The sequence below is a fragment of the Pseudorasbora parva genome, chromosome 9, assembly GCF_024679245.1.
Source record: "Pseudorasbora parva isolate DD20220531a chromosome 9, ASM2467924v1, whole genome shotgun sequence".
Lineage (NCBI taxonomy): Eukaryota > Metazoa > Chordata > Actinopteri > Cypriniformes > Gobionidae > Pseudorasbora > Pseudorasbora parva.
In genome coordinates, this window is record NC_090180.1 from 11,200,109 (window position 1) to 11,222,502 (window position 22,394).

The 22,394-nt window shown below is 37.8% G+C and overlaps 2 protein-coding genes across 8 annotated transcripts in view; both read left to right on the plus strand.

The window, feature by feature from the left end:
• Positions 1-9,455, plus strand: part of kif1ab (kinesin family member 1Ab) — a 31,731-nt gene extending 22,276 nt beyond the window's left edge. For 4 of the 7 annotated variants that reach the window (XM_067453892.1, XM_067453893.1, XM_067453894.1 and 1 more), the window contains 17 exons: positions 9-64; positions 145-253; positions 381-447; positions 1,027-1,111; positions 1,281-1,386; positions 1,774-1,797; positions 1,928-2,042; positions 2,236-2,369; positions 2,529-2,590; positions 2,706-2,851; positions 2,957-3,142; positions 3,608-3,679; positions 4,050-4,168; positions 4,723-4,836; positions 5,565-5,757; positions 5,886-6,004; positions 7,130-9,455. In XM_067453892.1, the coding sequence (XP_067309993.1) occupies positions 9-64; positions 145-253; positions 381-447; positions 1,027-1,111; positions 1,281-1,386; positions 1,774-1,797; positions 1,928-2,042; positions 2,236-2,369; positions 2,529-2,590; positions 2,706-2,851; positions 2,957-3,142; positions 3,608-3,679; positions 4,050-4,168; positions 4,723-4,836; positions 5,565-5,757; positions 5,886-6,004; positions 7,130-7,172 (1,750 nt within the window). In that variant the 3' untranslated portion in view covers positions 7,173-9,455. The remainder of the gene's footprint in view (positions 1-8; positions 65-144; positions 254-380; positions 448-1,026; positions 1,112-1,280; positions 1,387-1,773; positions 1,798-1,927; positions 2,043-2,235; positions 2,370-2,528; positions 2,591-2,705; positions 2,852-2,956; positions 3,143-3,607; positions 3,680-4,049; positions 4,169-4,722; positions 4,837-5,564; positions 5,758-5,885; positions 6,005-7,129) is intronic. The other 3 variants (XM_067453898.1, XM_067453895.1, XM_067453897.1) reach the window with 1 other exon arrangement.
• Positions 9,456-11,529: 2,074 nt separating this feature from the next.
• espnlb (espin like b) lies at positions 11,530-22,013 on the plus strand. The gene is made up of 10 exons (XM_067453092.1): positions 11,530-11,823; positions 12,105-12,295; positions 13,601-13,787; positions 13,888-14,070; positions 14,196-14,327; positions 18,189-18,308; positions 18,404-18,548; positions 18,768-18,889; positions 20,053-20,226; positions 20,324-22,013. The coding sequence occupies exons 1-10, from the start codon at positions 11,530-11,532 to the stop codon at positions 21,797-21,799; spliced, it is 3,024 nt and encodes a 1,007-aa protein (XP_067309193.1). The 3' UTR covers positions 21,800-22,013.
• The last annotated feature ends 381 nt before the right edge of the window (positions 22,014-22,394 follow it).

Sequence of the window (22,394 nt, forward strand, 5' to 3'; positions counted from 1 at the left end):
CCCTGTAGTTCATTACGTCCAACAAGAAGGCAGTTCCCTAGGGTTATGCCTTTGTCAAAACCAGGTGAGTTGATATTTTGACTCAGTTCTTTACCATTTCTTGAGGTCTGTCCATGTCTGAGCTCTGCCTCTGTCTCCCTCCAGTGCCAGCCACAAAACTGAGCACACTCACACGCTCCACCGCTGGCCCCTGCCACTGCAAATATGACCTTATGTCATTCTTTGAGATCTGTGAGCTGGAGGCCAATGGGGAGTGAGTATCTGATAAACTCATGACTTGTGGTGTATCAGTGCCTAGTAAGTTACTGATTGAAGTCTCTATGTATGGCAGGTTATTCATATGTTATGTAACCCTTGTACCTGTTTGTGTACTTTTTTAGCTACATCCCAGCTGTTGTTGATCACAGGGGGGGAATGCCCTGCCATGGTACATTCCTGTTGCACCAGGTAAACACAAATCCATATTTCTCTCCCTAACAACTCAATTAATGGTAATACAGAATAAATAACAGATGATATATTATTTACACTACTGTTCAAAAGTTTGGGATTAGTAAGATTTTTTTTTCAAATGTTTTTTGAAATAATTCTGTTCAGCAAGGCTGGATTTATTTGATCAAAATTTGCATTTATTTAATAAAAAATATATAAAAACACTAATATTATAATTTTATTACAATTTAAACTGTTTTCTATTCTAATATATTTTAAAATAAAATGTATTTTTGTGATGGCAAAGCTGAATTTTCAGCATCATTACTCCAGTCTTTAGTGTCACATGATCAGAAATCATTCTGATATGCATATTTGTATATGATTTCATATAATCAGTTTTGAATTATATAGAAATCTTTTTTGTAACATTATAAATGTCTTTCTTTAATGTTACTTCCTTGTTGAATTCTTGTATTTGTTTCTGTCAAAAACAAAAACAAATCTTACAGATTCCAAAAGTTTGAACAATAGTTTAGTTTTAGATTGAAATTTGAGATTTGCGATTTTCACCTTTTGACACATTTTCTGCAGGGCATCCAAAGGAGAATTACAGTCACTATAGCCCATGAAACTGGCAGTGATATTGTGTGGAAGGAGGTTAAAGAGCTTGTCATAGGTTAGAAAATGCTTTTTTTTCTTTCTCTCTCTTAAAAAAATGTTTATCAGAAATTCTGGCTTCCATCACATTAAACACCAGCTGGCATTGAGGACAAATGTTGATGTTGTTATGGCAAATATCCAGGCAGAGTTTCATATGACTCTGCATCAATTCTGTTCTTTTTTAGGCCGTATCCGTAACACACCCGAGGCAGATGAGACTATCATCGACCCCAACATCCTGTCCCTCAACATCCTGTCTTCAGGCTACATACGACCATCTTATGATGACAGGTACACCACTGATATGTTAAGAATGTTCCTCCAGTACCTCTAAATAATATAACGTCTTCAAAATAAGTTTTTGCTTCCTATTGTATCATTTTAAATTAGCAATGTTAGCAACACCAAAGTATTTAAACAATTTGTGTTAATCAATTAAAGTTTTTTTATTTGTATTACTAATTAAACTGTTTACAACACTAAAACGTCATAACTTAAATGGTAATTGAAACAAATTAAATTGAATTGTTTAATTTTATTAAATAATATATTTATATCATTAAAAATATAATTCATTTAAATAATTGTATTTATTTATTTATTTATTTATTTATTATCTCAATTAATAAATAACAAAATTGTAATTCACTAACATGGGAATTTATTGTTTCCTGTCAGAGTGTCATTGGGAATTGACCATAGGTATGTTTTTTCCTTCAGTATACTGTATAAGTGTTTTTTTATTGTAACCCCCTTAAGCCTTCAAAATTGTTCAAATAAAGAAAATATATAAGCACTGACATAAATCACAATGCTGTTTACTACTTTTCAGGACATTTTACCGCTTTGAGGCAGCATGGGATAGCTCCATGCACAACTCCCTTCTGCTGAACCGTGTCACTCCATATGGAGAGAAAATTTACATCACCCTCTCCGCCTATCTTGAGGTGAGGAAAACTCACCTTTTTCCACAATAAAGTCATCAAATTATGACATTTAATCAACGTGGGATATTTTGGAACTTATCAAACGCAATATCAACAGTCTATCACAAGTATAGTTTTTTTTAGTAGTGAATTTAAATGTATGTCTGTTAGTTGGTTATGAGATGTTACACTAAGTTTTTGCTATAATTTTTAGATGGAGAACTGCACTCAGCCCACTGTCATCACTAAGGATTTTTGCATGGTGTTCTACTCCAGAGACGCTAAACTTCCTGCGTCTCGCTCCATTCGAAACCTCTTCAGCACTGGTGCCTTTAGGCCCTCTGAGAGGTGAGGAAAGTTTGCTGGCCTCTTTCTGCTGTCAAGTAAATTGATCTTGAGTCAACCAATGCACCGTTTCGAAGCTTTAATGCTCAAGACTTTTTCATATGAATTATAATCACCATAGTGGAGTAAAGTTAAATATTTTGGTGCTCTTTTGTGTCTCAGTAACCGTGTGACTGGAGTCTACGAATTAAGCCTCTGCCATTTGGCTGACATTGGAAGTCCTGGTAAGATATCATGTACAAATTCAGACAAATAACCTCAATTTTATCACATATATATGTACATTTATCCCAGTTGTTTGATTCATTATGTTGTTCCGTTTTGACCATGGTGGTGCAGGTATGCAAAGGAGGCGCAGACGGGTGCTGGACACCTCAGTGGCATATGTGCGTGGAGAGGAGAACCTTGCGGGCTGGAGGCCCCGCAGTGACAGCCTCATCCTGGACCACCAGTGGGAGCTGGAGAAACTTAGCCTCTTACAAGAGGTAAAATATAATCCATCTGAAAGTTTAAGGGCTTTTAATCTTGGCTATTATTTGACTTTTGTTTTCAGTCATGTGAATAACTCTGAGGTGCATGTTTGTTTACAGGTGGAGAAGACCAGGCATTATCTTCTGCTGAGAGAAAAGCTAGAAGCATCTCTGCTGCTGGGACAGGACTCTTTCTGTGGCAAAGACCTTATGGACTCACCTAAGGCCTCCAGCCCCTTGATCAGCCCGGTAGTCAGTCTGGGTCTGGATAGTCCCAACGAAAGGCAGAGGGAACTGGCTGCTAAGGTGAACATATAGTCATATTTTTAATATAACCCTTTGGCGAATTGTTGTTTTAATTTTCACAAAATGTAGCATATTTTATGTTACAAAAGAATACTGCCAATTGGGTAAGCAAATAAAACATAATTGAACATAATATTATTCTTATAAGTCTATTTTTTTGTTTATTTATTTATTCACTTATTTATTACAATGTACTTACAACTAACTGTTTGCCATCCCAACAACAACAATAATACTAATACAATCTGACTGGCTTTTTAATAGGGGGAAAAACTGAAACTTTGCAATATATTATTTCAGATTCTGTTATGATTTGGTCCTGGTAAGACTAAGCCAAAGTTTTTAAGCATGTTGTTATCGCGTTGCAGTAATATTAAATTGAAACACCACTCTGAAATGCTAAAACCCATTGCTGTTACTTTATGTATTTTATTCCTATTTTCCCTGCTTTTTTTCTCTCTTCAGTGTGTGCGACTGCTCATGCACACCTTCAACAGGCAGTACAGCCAGGTGAGCAGCAGTCTCAGTGAGAGCAAGGTGAGCCTTTACTGCCCTAGTGTCCATACAGACCTTGCCTCATTCTCTGGCCCATATAGACCAGACCAGACCAGATGCGTCTCTCTCTCTCTCTCTCTCTCTCTCTCTCTCTCTCTCTCTCTCTCTCTCTCTCTCTCTCTCTCTCTCTCTCTCTCTCTCTCTCATTTATCAGCCCCTTTGTCATTTAAAAAGACATAAAAGAATTTATGTTCACTTCACTTCTCTCATTTACTATTTAGAGTAGAGCAGCATGATTAGTGTAATAGATGCTTTAAGGGTAAGCATGGCATTTTATGCAATATGATGAATGAGACACTTCAATGTGTTGCCCGCTATATCATCTGGTGGTGCTCTTCTTCCTTTTTTTTAGCTGTCAGAGATGTCCACATCCCTTTTAAGAGACGGTTGTTCTTCACCTCTTAGCACTCTGACACCCTCCTCCACCTGCCCATCACTGGTGGATAGTCACTATGGCAATCCAGACCTCAGGTCAGTGTATTTTTAACACAAAACCCAGGAGTCACCTTCTAATATGATTAGGGCTAGAATGACACATTGACTTAATCTATTTCATTGATTATGCTCCATTTATATTCCCTAATCTCATCATGCTTCACACAAAACAAAACTCTAGAGCAGATGCTAATGGCTAGTATGGCAGTGCCACTTAATACGAGGCAGCATATTTTCAGGATTCAAAACCAGATTAAGCGACAATATGGCGGTCCAAAACATTTAGTTTTATCACAATTAATAAGCGACAGCATGTTGGGAGTCCTGGAAAGGATTGATCGCAACCACATTAAGTGCCGCTGCCATACTAGCTGTTAGCATCTCTTGTAGAGTTTTGTTATGTGTGAAACATGACCACGTAATCAACGTAATTGATTAACGTTATGGCAGTGCTAAATAGGATCAGAGTAATAATCCTAAAAAAATAATCACAGCTAATGCCAGTTTTTTGAGAATCTGTCTGTTCAGTCTCAAAACACCTTAAATACTTTATTTCTAACAGGACTTTCTTGTTGTGTGTGATTTTACAGGGGAGCTGAGGCTAACTCAGGTGCCTCGAGCCCTGATCTCGACCCCTTCAGCCCCATAGAGAGAAAACCCAGGAGCTGCACCTTCATCCCAAACATCCAAGAGATTCGTGTCAGGTAGCACCCCAAACAAACTGAAATTTACCTGGACTTTTTTGATGTATCTGAGGGTGAAAAAAACTAAACAAGGGTCGCACTTTACATTAGGTATCTTTAACTACTTTGTACTTACATCAATAAATAAGTACAATGTACTTGTTGTTGTATTCAAATTATATTGCAAATCACTCTTGCTGCTGAGGAGGGATACGGGTAAGAGACAGGTTTGGTGGTATGGGTAGGTTTAAGGGAAGGGTCAATAGTGTAATTATAGATGTAGTTACCAAAATTAATTACAGCTGTAATTACATATTAGTTATTTAAAAAGTATAAGTACAATGTAAAAACATGTATGTACGCAATAAGTGCATTGTAACAAATTATTAATTTAAATTTAGTGAATGGTAGTTAAAGACACCTATTATAAAGGTTGACCAAAATCAAGCAAAAACTCTTAAATTAGATCACTTGCAAAAGGACAGTGCAGACACTCAGTCCAAAAGATCAGATTGGAATGCCAAGGTGTCAGTATAAAGTCCAAGATCACTGTTGAATTGTACAATGAAACAAACACAAATGTAATTTAGTGCAAACTGTTATTTCAAAGTTGCACAAATGACAATTAAATATAATTACATCAAGTAAAAAAACTCACTGTCCTTAACACCTTTAACATCCTAAATGTATCATGTTATTGATTACCCTAATTCATTGTATATCTTTTATAATCTTTCTTATGACTGCAGCCCAATTGTGTCAAAGAAAGGCTATCTACACTTTCTTGAGCCACACACCAGTGGCTGGGTGAAACGGTACATTGTGGTTAGACGGCCATACGTCTACCTGTACCGCAGTGAGAGAGACTGCGTGGAGAGAGCCGTCATCAACCTGTCCTCTGCTCAGGTGGAGTACAGTGAAGATCAGCACACCCTGCTGAGGGTAAGATACATTTACTCCTCGTCCAATGAAATTTTACACATGATTACTGAGGAAAGTGGTCAGCTAGCAATAGCTGTTAAACTTTTTGGCAAATGATTTTGTTAACACATGTGATGTTTTGTTTCCAGGCTCCTAACACTTTTGCAGTGTGCACTGAGCACCGCAGCATTCTCCTCCAAGCAGGCAATGACAAAGAGATGCATGACTGGTTGTACGCATTCAACCCACTGCTGGCAGGAACTATCAGGTATTCAAAATAAATTCAGTCATTTCATTTCCTTCAAGTCTTTATTAAATAATGGACTCTCGTTAATTTTATAGTCAGTGCTTCTCAACTAATTTCGATTTATTTTATTTTTTTACGTTACATTGAACATTAAATAGCAACCCAACACAATAACAAATGTGTTTATAAAGCAAGAAATCAACCAAAATGCCCTTAAAATAAATAATTTAAATGTATTGATATTCTAGTAATTCACCACTCAAAACAAACTGTGGTTGCAACAAACTAGCCAAAAAAATAATACTTTATTATTATTATTATTTTTTCTACAACCTGTCTGTGTTGAACACAGATTAAAAGGTTAATAAATGCTGTAGAAGTATTGTTAATTCTTAGTTCATGTTAACTAAAGTGCACTATGCAAATTCTGGTTAACTATTCTATGTCCTTGGTTAAAATAGCTATTTTCTCACAATTTACAAATAGTTGGAAACATTTGGGATATTGTAAGTACTCAACTGAACAAAATATATAACACTTGCCTAGTGGTTTTTGGATATTTTACTGCAAAAATGCTTATTGTAAAGCATTACCCAATTTTTGCATTAATTGAAATAAAGCTGAACCAAATCATCAAACCAAGAATCAGCAATTCTAGTCTCACTTCCTGTTACATACCTACATTACAAATTGGCATAATGTCAGCCTATGGTCATCTGATGGCTGTGAATAAAGTCTACTGACTTTAAAGGGATAGTTCACCCTGAAATGAAAATAAAGCCATCTTTTACTCACCCTGCTGTTGTTCCATTGCCCTATGCCCTTCTATCTCTTTCGGACCTCAAAAATAGATTTTTAAAAAAAAAATTGTCCGCATTCAGGAATATTTGTTTTTAATTTTCTACTTTTGAGGTCTGAAAAAGATGTTGGGTTGCAGCTCAGCAGGTGAGAATCACTGTAAGTGGTCATGGTCAGTGATATCGCTGAATTTCTCCTAATCTCTCTCTCTCTCTCTCTCTCTCTCTCTCTCTCTCTCTCTCTCTCTCTCTCTCTCTCTCTCTCTCTCTCTCTCTCTCTCTCTCTCTCTCTCTCTCTCTCTCTCTCTCCCCCCCCCCTCTCTCTCCCCCTCTCCCCCTCTCCCCACAGGTCTAAGCTTTCCAGAAGAAAATCAGGACAGATGAGGATGTGAAATCATTTTTTTCTCTAGCTCAAACCATAAAAAGGCCTAACAGGCCTTTGTGATGTAATTAGGTCATGTGATCATAAGTGCCCTGTCCCCATGTCATCACAGCTGCCTCTTGCCTGCCCTTCCCTGCATTCCCCCTCGGTCTGTCCGTGCCAACCATAGACTGTGGGCTTGGCTTCACAGAGTGTGTGTTTATATGTGTGTGTTCAGGCCCTATTTAGTGTAAATTTACAACATTGAAATATATTCAGCACTTCCCGCTAACATAGCTAAAAGCTAGAATGGCAAAACAGCATCATAGACACAGCCCTACTCTTAACGGAATCCGTTCATTTGTAAATGCGACTCAATGCTCCGTTTGTGAATGTGCTGCTTCAGAGTAGATGTCAAGTGCTTTTACCTGGGCCTCAGTAGTTGCCTCTTAGTTTTGATCATTCTGCCATGATCATTGTGGGATGCAGAGCTTATTTTGAAGTCACCATTTATGCATTTCTATAGAAGATAGAATTGTGATGGATTTAAGACTCACAGAGATAATTGTCTGTTATTTCGACAATAATCAGCATCGGAAAAGTGCAAAAGTCTACCATACAGAAGTTTAGTTTTTGTTTTTACTTTCATCTGTAATGTCTTTTTTACATTACATCTTTAAGTTTACTTATTTATTAAGCATTGTATGTTTTATAAACATCATTTATTAAGAGGAAAAATACTCTTTCACCTTGCACTTTTGATAATGAGCTTTATTTACCAGGTTCGTTTTAGTTCATTTGCACGAGCTCTGCTGCTAGGAGAATCTGCTTCTTTAATGTTCATTTTTCTTCAGCTTATTTGTGCGCACAAAACTAGAGAGCGGCGTTGCTAAATTTCCTGTTACTGATTCAGAGCACATTATATCACAGATTTCAAATAATATTATACAGGAGGTTTATGTTCAGAAACACTGCGTAGTTCCTCTTTTGTAGCTGCTATGTTTAGGTCGTCCCAGCCTTATATGTTATAATAGAATATCTGTATTCAGACCTGTGGTGTTTTCCTAGGGAGGAAGAAGATCCGGTTTTAGTGTTACAACATAAAACAAAAATTCTATAATCTAAAAAAGTTTTGTGATCCCCAATATAGAAAACATTTGATTTACCTCAGCTAAACAGTTCATTTTTTATTAGATGTATCAGTTATGATAAGCATATACCCATACACCTTGTTTTTTGCTCCACCCTTTGCCTTGTGCGATGAAGATGTGTATGTACAGAAGAGCTGTGTTTCAAATCATGTCAGCTACTTCTTAAAGAGGTATTACCAAAGGTCGTGATCACCGTTTGCTGATGAACTGAGAAATGTCTTGTTTGGTTTGGGCTCATGCTATTGGTCAGTCAGCCATTTAGCATGTTGCTCATTAGGATTGAAGTTTTGTGCAATGGGTCAGCCAACCCACAGATCACAAAACGTAGCAGCAACATTTTAGCTGTGAACGTATCTGAGAGATTTGATTGGTTCTGGTCTTTACCTCTCCAAACGGTTTCTTCATAAGGAGCAGAATAAGTATGCCTTTATAGACTCTTGCGATGACTGTGGATCTGAAATATAAAGTAGAGACAGATGATTAAGTTTTCGACAATATGTTGACGGTCATACCTCCCAGTGAGTTATTTTTTTCTTTTCCATTCCTGTCTTTGAAAATGCTATGTATATGATAGCATGCTGTACATATTTATTCAGCTTTTAAATGAAATGTATCAAATGTATCTCATTTACCTCCATACAGTATAAGAGTAGCATTTACATAAAATAATAGATTCAGTTGTATTATTTTACCGCTTTGAAGGATCACAGTCGACTATGAGCATGTAGTGTTCGCATTGATGCCCTGAAAACGAAGCATTCAACAGGACTTTGTCAACATGCATATATATTGCAGATAAACAAGATTTGTAGGGTTTATAGTTGATACTGTGTCTCTCTTTTTCTCTCTTTCACTCTCAATTAAACCACATCTTTCCAAGCATTATTTTGAATAAACATCTTTCATCCATCCAAATATTCAGAGAGAAATTCAATATAAACTAAGTGTAGCTACTGTAATTGCTTCAATATTTCTGTTGATTTGCTCTGTATATAAACCCAACTGTGGTGTAGCACACAGCTGTAACCACTTTATACCATAATGAATGGGCTGTAGTGTACTCAGTGCTCAAGTTCTTTGAGTGTTGGACCTGTGTCTTCTAATGTCTGTGGACACTTAACACTTTGTCAGGTGTGAAATAAATGTGAAATATGCGCAATGTTGCAAGGGTTTGGACCTCTTATTTGTCTATATGCAGAGTAAACTTTTTACTATGAAGGGCCAAACATTAAACTTGATTTAATATTATATATATATATATATATATATATATATATATATATATATATAGATAGATAGATAGATAGATAGATAGATAGATAGATAGATAGATAGATAGATAGATAGATAGATAGATAGATAGATAGATAGATAGATAGATAGATAGATAGATAGATAGATAGATAGATAGATAGACAGACAGACAGACAGACAGACAGACAGACTATCTAATCAACCAATCACATGGCAGTTGCTTCAATGCATTTAGGGGTGTGGTCCTGGTCAAGACAATCTCCTAAACTCCAAACTGAATGTCAGAATGGGAAAGAAAGGTGATTTAAGCATGGTTGTTGGTGCCAGAAGGGCCGGTCTGAGTATTTCACAATCTGCTGAGTTACTGGGATTTTCACACACAACCATTTCTAGGGTTTACAAAGAATGGTGTGAAAAGGGAAAAACATCCAGAATGCGGCAGTCCTGTGGGCGAAAATGCCTTGATGATGCTAGAGGTCAGAGGAGAATGAGCCGACTTATTCAGGCTGATAGAAGAGCAACTTTGACTGAAATAACCACTCGTTACAACCAATGAATGCAGCAAAGCATTTGTGAAGCCACAACACGCACAACCTTGAGGCGGATGGGCTACAACAGCAGAAGACCGCATCGGGCACCACTCATCTCCACTACAAATAGGAAAAAGAGGCTACAATTTGCACAAGCTCACCAAAATTGGACAGTTGAAGACTAGAAAAATGTTGCCTGGTCTGATGAGTCTCGTTTTCTGTTGAGACATTCAGATGGTAGAGTTAGAATTTGGCTTAAACAGAATGAGAACATTGATCTATTATGCCATCATTACCACTTTGCAGGCTGGTGGCGGTGGTGGTGGTGTAATGGTGTGGGGGATGTTTTCTTGGCACACTTTAGGCCCCTTAGTGCCAATTGGGCATCATTTAAATGCCACGGCCTACCTGAGCATTGTTTCTGACCATGTCCATCCCTTTATGACCACAGTCAACCCATCCTCTGATGGCTACTTCCAGCAGTATAATGCTTTATGTCACAAAGCTCGAATTATTTTAAATTTGTTTCTTGAACATGACAATTGGTTCACTGTACTAAAATGGCCCCCACAGTCACCAGATCTCAACCCAATCGAGCATCTTTGGGATGTGGTGGGACGAGAGTTTCGTGCCCTGGATGTGCATCCCACAAATGTCCATCAACTGCATAATGCTATCCTATCAATATGGGCCAACATTTCTAAAGAATGCTTTCAGCACCTTTCTGAATCAATGCCACGTAGAATTAAGGCAGATCTGAAGGTGAAAGGGGATCAAACACAGTATTAGTATGGTGTTCCATACTATTTATATTTTATGGTATTATACTTCAGCAACTTCACGTATTCACTCAGTATTATCTCATTTTTTAATTAAGCGTGGCTTTTAGAGGCTTTTGCATCTCTTCATATTTTAAAGTATTGAGTAATATTAACAATGTGTACTTAATATATAGCTAGGGTAGGATTATGGATTGGTTTAAGGTTAGTTCCATGTAATTATGTATAATTAACTGTCATTACTATTATAAGTTCATGTAAAATATGTAACAAGGACACTGTAAAATAAAGTGTTGAGGGAGGAGGCAAGTACCCCTCTTTGAATAATTTTACATGTTGTGCAATGACAACTAAATTATATTAATTTCTATTAATGCATCATCATCCAGCACATGATCTCTAAATATGTTACCATTTAAAATGCACATTGTTCTTTAAGCGGAGCATCATCTCCCATTATCCTACTTTGTCACTGTATCTGAGAATATAAGCAGATGAAATTGTTCAAATGAGGGCTCTCGTTACATTTCTGGCTCAGTGCTATCCACCCCCTTCATCTCTCCCATGGACATCTGTCAGCAAGCTCAGGTATCATTTTAGAGAGGGAGCGGGAGAGATAGTTGGGTGCAGCCCAAGACCCCTGCCACTTTTGTTTCGACTTTCTGAGGTCTAGCATGGTGCTCCACAGGGCCATTCAGGCAGCTCGTGAGGGGGATGTGGAGGCTCTGAGGGCCCTGTATGTGTCCGGATGCCTCAGTCCAGCCATCACAGACACCCAGGGAGCTTCACCTGTCCACCATGCTGCTCGCTGCGGGCAACTGGGCTGCCTGGAGTTTTTGGTAAATGAAGCTCGTTTCCCCTGCCACACCTGTACGAGAAATGGAGCTACGGCTGCCCATGATGCTGCTGCCACTGGGCACGTGCGGGAGCTGGAGTGGCTGCTGAGACAGGAGAGGTGTGGGATTGAGGTGAGTGCCATGATATATTGAGAGACAAATTACATTTGACAGTGGGATTGATGGTGTTCTTTAGGATGGGCTGCTGTGTCAGTTTACTTTACTGTCAATTACACAGGTCATTGATGATGGATGTACAATGTAAGCAAAGAAGCACCTCTTTTATTAATATCATGAACGGTATAATGGCATATCAGTGAATCGAAAGGTCATTGTGATGTACTACTTACTATGCCAATTATTTAGACCTCTTCAAACTGGGTGCTAACTTCAGTCTTTGTTTTGGCCTACAGGATCGTGATGGCGAGGGAGCGACGGCCCTGCACCTGGCTGCCAGGTTTGGCCATGCGGAGGCAGTACAGTGGCTGTTATTCGAGGGAGGCAGTACAGAGGCAGAGACGGATTGTGGAGCTCGACCTGTCCATTACGCTGCAGCCAGTGGAGATCTCACCTCTCTCAAACTGCTCATGTCCAGCTCCCCACGGTGAGGCTCACAGACAGTTGCCCCATGCCTGACTGGCTAAAAGCTTCCACTTTAATTTGCCTTTCAGTACAGTATGTATACTTTGAACCTCTGGTTTGTCAAGTTAAAAGCTTCTCATAATTAGTTCAGCTACAGACAGACTACTCTTTTGAAAATGTTGGCTACAAACGACCAAACTAACTACTCATTGTTTATTCACCCACATGTCATTCCAGAATTTTCTTCTGCAGAACATTTAATTTAAAAAATGCTGTCCTCATGGAAGTTAACCAAAACTGTTTGGGTTACCAGCTTGTGTGAGTTTGCGTATGGGCAAAACCATGTCATCATGCTTACATAAATACACGTGAAGGCAGCATTTCAGAGTCATGTTGCCATTTCTTGGGAGCTGTTGCTCATCAGGGAGGTTGGCAAAAGGTCATCTGACACATGTCAAACCCACCATCTGGGCTCTGTCCTCTATAATACATGAGGAGACTCTTACCTGCCACATGACGCCACCTGTGTGTTTACTGTACATCTGCACAACCACCAACTTCTACTTAATGATACAATAGAGCGTATACCTCTTAGCTATGTTTACATGCAACCAAATAATCTGTATGGGAGCTCAGTCCAAATGATGATCCGGTGCAGACCTGAAATAATCAGACCAATTAACTCTTTTCTCAACAACGCTTTAGAAAAAAGCTGCCAGCCTGCACCAATTTAAAAATAGATATATTTGTAAAAAATTTAAACCCATTTTTTTTATCCCCCAGAATATTAGAATATTACAATGATTAGCTTCATGCATTTTTTTTAATCAACACTTGAATTTTATAGTTTAATAAAAAACCTAAAGTTTTTGCAAACAACTGATAAAATCTTTGTTAAAGGCAATGTCTAGATGGGATCCATCAACACCCCAGAGCTTAGCTCATCCAGGGTCGACATTTTATTGGGTAACGGGCAGTTTCAATCGGAAGTGATTGATTGATTAAATAATTAATAATATTAATAATGGATTAAATTACTTCCTTGAAGTAACCGTTGCATGTTCCCTTCGCTAACGTACCTGTAGAAGGGCCCTTCGTGAAGGGATTCAGTTTTTCACTTTCATTTGGAACGCTCCTACAAATGTCGTCCCCCTCCTGAAGTGCCCTTCAAAGGTGGACACATGCTGTCTGGAATTCGCCCATATACTGTTTTTAATGTTCGCCTTATTATTTTACATATGCTTACATATGCTATCGCTTGTTTCTGCTTCTTTGCCTGTGGTGTCAATCTATAGGTGCAAAGTCTAAAATGTATTATTCTTTGCAGGTGTGTGGACTGCCAGACAGGTACTGGGGCCACACCACTCTATCTAGCCTGTCAGGAAGGGCATCTGCATGTGGTTGAATACCTGGTGAAGGACTGTGGTGCAAATGTCCATGTGCAGGCCAAAGATGGCATGAGTGTGTTGCATGCAGCTTCCCACATGGGACACTATGCCTTGGTGGTCTGGCTGGTGAGTTGCAGCTACTTTGGTCACTTTGGCATGGTTTCACTCAGGTTTTATTGGAAATACTTGTGGTATCACTGACTCTGTCTCTGACATGGATCTTAAGGCCTCCTTCACAGATTTGGATCTGTCCTGTCAGGACAAGGATGGAGCCACAGCACTGCACTTCGCCGCTAGCGAGGGCCACCATCGCATCGTGGAGCGTCTCTTGCTGATGGGAGCAAAAGTCCTGAGAGACCTCTGGGGTGGAACCCCCCTGCATGATGCAGCAGATAATGGAGAGCTGGAGGTGTTTGTCTCTGTTCCTTTAAATCCAATCACAAATCCTTATCATGAGGATTATACAGTTTAAGTAGTGTTAGAAATGCTTTCACAGAGGTTTTGAATGACAGCTGTAATCTCTCTGTCCCTCAGTGCTGCCGAGTGCTGCTGAATAATCACGTCAGCCCACTGGAGAGAGATTCTGATGGGTTTACAGCAGTGGACCTGGCAGAATACAATGGCTATCATGATTGTGCCAACTTCCTCCGTGATGCTGATTCTCATGTAAGATAATTAGTACTTTCCTCAGCACAACTTCTTTAACTGCAAGCCAATTTTTTTAATTAGATAAGATTTTTAAATAGTTAATTCTTTCTATTTATACAGTTTCCATCATACTGTTTCTATATACACCGATGTTCAAATATGTGGGGACAGTAATATCTTTATTCAACAATGGTACATTAAATTAACCAAAAAGACATTTACTGTTCCATTAGGTTTAAAATAAATACTGTTATTTTGAACTTTCTATAAATCAAACAATCCTGAAAAGATGCATCAGAGCTTCCACAAAAATATTAAGCAGCACAACTGTTTTCAACATTAATAATAATAAATGTTTCTTGAGCAGCAAATCATCCTATTAGAATGATGTCTAAAGGATCAAGTGACACTGAAGACTGTGGTAGTGGTGCTGAAATATATAAAATAGACTGTTTATATATATATATATATATATATATATATATATATATATATATATATATATATATATATATATATATATATATATATATATATATAATATTTCACAATATAACTGTTGATTAACTGTTGAACTGTAGTTGTCAACATCTTACACATTTAATTTAACATTACATCTTACATATGTCAGATTACACAGTTGTAAAAAAGTGTACCATGTTTAATTGTAATATTTAGCAATTAAGTACATTTACTCAAGTGCTTTACACCCATTAATATTGCAAACAGTGACAGCTGATGTTCTGGGTTTTAGTAATGATCCACCTTGAAATAGCAAACTGTTACTGCCACCTACAGGCAAACACTCCACTTGTCTAGCATGAATATATTTGAGCTAATGAAATAGTAGCTCATATTGGCTGAGTCATGCTACAAAATAGAGGATAAGGGACACATGTTAAAGTGCATTTATTAAACCCCACACTGCGACCTACTGAATCATTCCCGCTGAAGATGTTCTCCATTATTAATTAGATATGGGACAAGATATTCTTCACAGGAACGTCCTATCCAAAGGCTGAACAGATACCTTTAATCCTTTAATAACAGAGGCATCACTAATTTGATTATAATTTGATCCACGTCTGCTAAGAGTAAAGATGTTTACAAGTGTGTATTTATTCTCTTGGAGAATGTTGTCACTGGACAATTCAAGGAACAGGAAATCTAATGATTAATTGCTTGGTCATTTTTGTGCATTTGTAGACTGATTATTTAGAGAGTGTAGCTGGACATTTTATGTCATCCATAACTTGAGTGATGGAATCCAGTGGAGAGAACTCAACGTTGAACTGAATAGTAGGCCTATCATAACACCAATGCTCTCCACAACTCACTAAATATTTATATTTCCGCTCTGCCTCCTTTTGCAAGAGGGCATCAGATAAGTCATTTGTTCATAAATGAAGTGGAAACTATGTAAGCCTTCCTTTCTTTTGATAGCATAACTGCGATGGCGTATCAAACCGTTATGGCTGGCCTGACACAAGCTGATTAGCAAGACACTTAGTACTGTCTGGTTGGCGCATGAAGGACCTATCAGCTATCACTCACGCCCCTCTCAGCGCGAGCTCCAGAGCTCCAGGGGTGAGGACGATATAAGATCCTCTGTCTCAGGTGTCAGAGAGAAGCTCATAAATGCTGTGAGTGGGTTTGTCAGAGGGCATTTTACTCCTGTGTTTGGAGTCGTTCATGCTCGGTCAATGCAATCACAAAGTCGTCAAAAGATGTGCCGTTCTCACCAGTTTGTGTGCTGTTTGTTTACGGTGGCATGGCTTCAGCTCTGACAGCTTGTTCTTGTTTGTACGGGTTTCCCATAATAAAGTGTGAGCAGTACAGTGGGGTTCTTGAAAAAAATATTTGTTTACTGGAGCAATATTAAGTTGAATTATTACCACATTATTACCACATAAAGCTAATGAAGTAAAGAGCAGACATAATGCCAAGTGGACTGGTTAATTCTAATGTAGCCTACTTCAAAACATTCACTCTCACAAATCTGTTATTTATAAAGAGCACTTTATAAAATAATTTATAAAGGATACTTTTCTCTACAGCATATAATCACCAATTAAATTTAATTTGCCATCAAATAAGAATTAAAAAAAAAACATATAATATAATATATACAATAGGATGTACTAAATATAATTATTTTGATCTTTCCAAAATGTTCAAATTTAAAAGTAAAATGTACATTCTTTGGGGGGACAAAATCTTAGTTGACTACAAGTAAAATGTTTCCATATTTAATATAAAATAATTAAGTATAGATAATAGCCTATATAATATAAAGCAACATATCCTGCATGAAGTGCCTGCAAATGAATAGAATTGGTGTGATCTGATGCTTAGATAGAACTGCCTGATCTGTTCCTCCTGCATATCTAATCGTCTGTGTAACTGATGTGTGTTGACCTCTCTCTTTACTCCCGGTCGGCTGAGGTGCCTGTGACACAGATGTATTAAGTGAAACTCGTTTGAATTTGGCAAAATTAGTTACGGATAGATACTAATGTGACACCACAGCAGAGATTCATGTACGTGTATCGATTCACCAAGACCTGTTCTTTGATCTTTGCCCTTTTGTGGAACTAAAGTAATTATTTTACAGCATGAACTGCAATAGTGTTAAGTGACTAGATCAGTAAAGAAAGAAAGAAAATTGTGCTCTGGTGAATTTAAGAAAGGGTGACAAGGTCCGGAACATGTGCTAAGGAACGTGTGGCAGCCTTTAGACCTTTAAAGTTGTTCACCTAATCCCACCCTTGAATTATTCATGCTTTACTATGAAGACCTCCTGTCTGAGCTCACTGTTTATAGTGTGCTGATCCTTAAGCATTTGGCCACTGGATGGCTGGAGCACTGATGCTTTCATTACACTCAGCTGTTGACTGGTGAAGGACTGTAAGTTATTTACGATTTTATAAACTGTCTTTTACTTTTTTATTTTATGATGTGAAACATTAATTAGATGTGTAGAATTGTATACATTAATATAAAATACTGCTTAGAAAATAATCTTTGAAATGTCTTAATAGTATGTGTATTTCTTCTTAGATTGAGGAATGATATAAAAGTTTTTTCAGGTGTTCTCAGTAATGCTTCTCTAAAACTGTAAGATCAATATCAGATTGAAAAACAACTGCCTTTAGGAAAATATTGTGCATATCAAAAAAGTTTGGGTGAGTATAAAAAAAACTGAAACTTGAAAACTGAATTTTAAGAAAGACTATATTCAAGTATAATAACATTTCTTATTATAATCAATGTTGAAAACAGTTGTGCTGCTTAATATTTTGTTCATGTTTTTCTTTTCTTTTTTGTGAATAGAAAATTCAAAAGAACAGATTTATTTGAAATAATCTTTTGTAACTTTAGAAATTACTTTTTTGATCAATTTATTGCATATTTGCTGAATAAAGTAATTTTTTCTTTTTAAAAATTCTTATTGACCCCAAAATGTTGTACGTTAGTGTATGAATTCATGTATTGAAGAGGTTGTGTCTTAATTTTCTGGTGCTGTAATGTACTGTACTGCATTGAACATTTTGAATGTTAATACTTATTTAGCATGCTTTAAAAGCCAGGCGAGAGTTCACAAGTGGCCATAATAGAAATCAATCACTGCAATTGCAGGTATGGGTCATTTGGGTCATTTGAACCATCCGATCAGATGACTGAACTCTATAGGCAGTTTTCCTTTGTTAACTAAGTGGGAGGTCTGCTATACTAAACAGTTCGAGCTCCTGTTTCACCCGCTGGGGGCAGTTCAGGATGTACATTGTGCTTCAAAACCTGTATTTGGCGCCATATTTATTCTGAAGAAATTGAGCTTAAATTTAGAAGAAACACTGTTCTCTTACTGCTTTACTCCAGCAATCTGCAGATATTGTTCTCATAGAGGAGGAAAGGACCTTGTTTAACACAACCAACCCCTACCAGGACAAGAACCAGTCCTGTGAACCTGAACATAGTGGCCGGATGGAAAATAGGAAGGTGATGATTTTTAATTATAAACTGTTTTTTATTAGGCAAACATAACAAGACGCACTTGTTCTTAATCACCTCGGCTGTTTTGGTGTTCCTAGCAGCCGGTGAATGAAGTGCCTCCCCAGCCTCGTCCCTCTACAGCTTGTCTGGATACCTCAACCGCATTACCGGCCTCCTCACAGGCTAAGACAGATGGAGCTGGAGCTGGAGCTGGAAACATTCAACACATGCAAGTGGCCTCTACAGGTGAGAGTGCATGACCCTGTATTTGTTCAGCTTAGGACAGAGTATACTTAGGACAGAGTATATAAGTAAAGTAATTAAGTAAGTACATTTTATTTATATAGCACATTTAAACATGTGCTGTCCAAAGGCCCATATAGGTTCTTTGACAAAATTGACAAAAAGGTCAATGTCCATAATGAGAAAATATACATATAAAGTTAACTCATTTTCTGTCTTTAGTTGCAACTTCATTTAACATGAGGAAACACCTTGAGGAAGAGGAGGCGGTTTTATCCCAAAAGTCCATGAAGTCGCTGAGACAAGCAGGAATTACAGCGGTCTTCACTGGACAAACAATAAATGTATGTCAACATAAAATCACAATTTACCCTACACTGTATTTTGTTGTTGTTGTTGTTGTTGTTGGATTAACTTAAAAAAAGTAAGTAACCTGGTTGCCTTAAAATTTTGAGTTTATTAATGTTAAAAATTTGAGTTGATACAATGAAGGAAATTGGTTAAATAAATAGAAACTCAAAATATTATTGTATCTGAACCACATAAAAAAATTGATAAATCATGAAAATAGCTAAATTTGGCATGTTTCACTGCTTCATCACAAATAAAATTACCCAAATATGCTTACATATTTTAATAAAATTTTAATAAAGGTTGTCGATTCTCAAAAATGTTCATTGTATTAACTCAAATTTTTAATTTCAATGAACTCAAAATTTTAAGGCAACCAGGTAACTTATTTTTTAAAAAAATTTTTTTTACAGTGTATTTACTTCCTTATCTTTTAGGTCTTATTTGCGTCACATCATCGGTGCATGTTTCTTTGTAAAAAAGTTCATTAATATTTTTTCATCAAAATGCCTGAAACATTTTTTTCTTTTCAGCTGATGTCACATATATTTCCGCCGAAATTTCAAGAAAACAAAAATTGAAATCAGGAAATCAGAAAATATGTTATAAACTTGCAATTCAGAGATCAAAATTGCGGGACGGTAACTCAAGATTTTGAGATATAAACTCGGAATTGTGAAATTGAAAATGTGTCATAATTACCTTTTTTCATTCTGTGGCAGAAGTATATCACCAAAATGTAATTTCAGGTTTCAAACCTGAGCTCATTATTATTGTCATGATGCACATTTTACTGTATAAATCATATGATAATTAAAAAAAAACTAAATTAATTTTCATCAGGAATTTCATTTACTTTTAGCACTAGATTAGAAATTCACCTCAACTTTCTTGAAAGTGTGTGTCATCAGTGTTTCAAGAGGGGAGGGGTACATTTACATTTAGGTCTGAATGTAAAAATGTTAAATAGTTTGCAAAGGAATGGTTGTCCTAAACTGTATACCAATTTTTTGAAAATAAAAATTGTTGTTCAAAAAAAAAAAAAAAAAAAAAGTTTGCAAAGGCCATTTTATTTTTGACTATTTTGTGAATGTGAGGCAGTAGTGATATCATATTATAGGTTAATCTGTATGAGTTTGTATGAATCTGTTTCCAGAAAGGAGAGAATGGAATTGTTCCGCTTGCAGAGTTGGAAGCAAATCTCCCTGACATTGATTCTCTGATCCCGACTCATGATGAGAACGGGAGGCCCATTGCTGAATGGAAGAGGCAGGTTATGGTGCGCAAGCTTCAGGCTCGACTGCAGAACGAAGACAACCACTGCAGAAAAGTAAAAACCCCTCCAACATAAAACAACATCGCTAAAATGTCCTTCCATGATAACACACTATACAATTTGACAATAACAATTGTTTCATCTTATATAGGACAACAGTGACAAACATCTTGAGGTGGATGGTTGGAGGTATTCCCAAGTACACAATGTAATTTTGGGCCCCTTTGGAGAACTGCTTACCGAAGATGACCTGGTCTACTTGGAGGGACAGATTGAAACGATTTCCCTTCAAAAACGATGCCAGGCCTATGAACTAGAGCTTGCCCGGCTGGCAGAAGAACTTAGGGCCGTCCTTCCTGCTCCCATCGATAATATCACCGTCAACCCCCAGTGCCAGAAGCTCCTAAACATGGAGGAATCTCTGCCTCTTCCTGTGTGGTACAATCGTATCTCAAATATAGTAAAGAGCATGTCACTCCTCTTGACAAACCTCTCGGAAACAAACGGCGAGGATGGCATCTGTAACACGAATCTGGCTTCGGTCTTTACATACCAGCCAGAGAGGCAAAGTTCAATCAGAGGACGAAGGCAGAAGGTGGAGCTGGAGATCCAGCAGTCAGGAGTTTCTGTGAGAAATTTGAGGTCCAACTTTGAGGGTCAGATAGGAAACATCTACCCATTTTCTGGCCTTTTAAACAACGCATCTGACACAAGGCAGGAAAAACTGTCTACATCTACAAATCGAAATGAGCAGTCCATAGGGACAATCCAAAGCACTGACATTAATCACGTTAATGACAATGCCATAAAATGCCAACAGGCAGTGGGCAAAGATGCAACTAAAGTGGTGGAGACCACCTGCTTGCGGAAGGAACGTATCGTTGTCCTCTTTTTGAGCCACTGGAAAAGGTCTGCGTATGCAATATCAATGCGAGCCAAGATGAAACAAGAGCTTGGCACTCTTACAGGAGAAGGAATAACAACTGCAGTATCCAAGCCAGGAACCAAATCACTGTATAATCTCTACAGGCAAAGAACCGCAATAGACAAGATGATTGGCAACTGGAAACGTGTCGCCTCAGGGGTCCCATCACGACAGATCCGGAGCCTCCAGAGGAAACGTGTGACCTACTCACCCGAGCAGTTCCTTCCTCGCGTGGACGGCGCTCCTGTTGCTTACGACAGCCTGACCCTTGATCTGTTCATGCTCGGCTATTTTCACATTCTCGAGCAGGACCTCCCAGCTGAGGAGCGCAAGATGAGGCACCTGTTATGCTTTGAGGTGTTCGACCACATAGGGAACTTTTCCTGGGAGACAGTCCGAGACTTCCACCGAGCCGTCCTCAGGGACATTGAGGCTGGGAGACGAGAGTGGAAAGATGGTTTCGAGGACATCAAAACGCAGTACTTTGGGAAAAGAGAAAATGGGATTTTCAAGGAATCCGTGAAGGATTCTTGTGCTGAGGTTAAAGTTGTGCCGCAAGTTATCATCAAGAACACCTTACCAATTAATGGCAGAGATGGAGGCAATGATTTCTCAATGTTTAGTAATGATGAAATTTGTAAATATATTGATCGTAGTTTCACATTCTGGAAGGAGAAAGAAGCAGAGTTGTTTGATTTTTGATATTTTTGAATGCAGTGATGGTGTACTGTATAGGAACACAATATAATTATTTTGAATACAAAATAATTATGAATAATTATTTTGAGGCATTTTGAATACAGGTAAACTAATGTCAAGAAAGACTATGACTACTGTGTGTTATTGAGTACTTCATAATTCAGTATCAGGTAAAACTTACCTTATAAATGATTAATTACTTACTGATAAGAATCTGGCCAAGAGTCTTACAGCCATGTGCATTCCACAAATTTTGATGTTTGCCCTCTATCTCTTTTATAAATAAACTTTTATTTTGTTTGAAAAGTGCCATTTCATAAGATTAATCCTTTATATTTGAGTCCTTTATAGTCCTGTTACACTCTCTTTCACAAGAAACAATCTGACCTTTAGCACATTAATATACATGTATGGCAGTGGGGGAAATGTGTGTGTGTGCGCGCCCAGCAGGGATGTTCAGACTGCCCTGAGAGAGTGGTAAAACGTGTATAAGATGGAGTGTAACACTCATTATATAACAGCAGTGATACATGGTATAGTGCAAACCGGAAGAACACTGAACACACATTTAAGATAACACCCAAACCACTGCAGAAGC

What these genes read in the sequence shown, in the direction of transcription:
- espnlb (XM_067453092.1), top strand. Translation starts at nt 11,530, where the DNA reads ATGGTGCTCCACAGGGCCATTCAGGCAGCTCGTGAGGGGGATGTGGAG. An exon ending in CTCATGTCCAGCTCCCCACG is followed by an intron (nt 12,296 to 13,600) that starts GTGAGGCTCACA and finishes TATTCTTTGCAG; the next exon opens with GTGTGTGGACTGCCAGACAG. An exon ending in TCCGTGATGCTGATTCTCAT is followed by an intron (nt 14,328 to 18,188) that starts GTAAGATAATTA and finishes GCTTTACTCCAG; the next exon opens with CAATCTGCAGATATTGTTCT.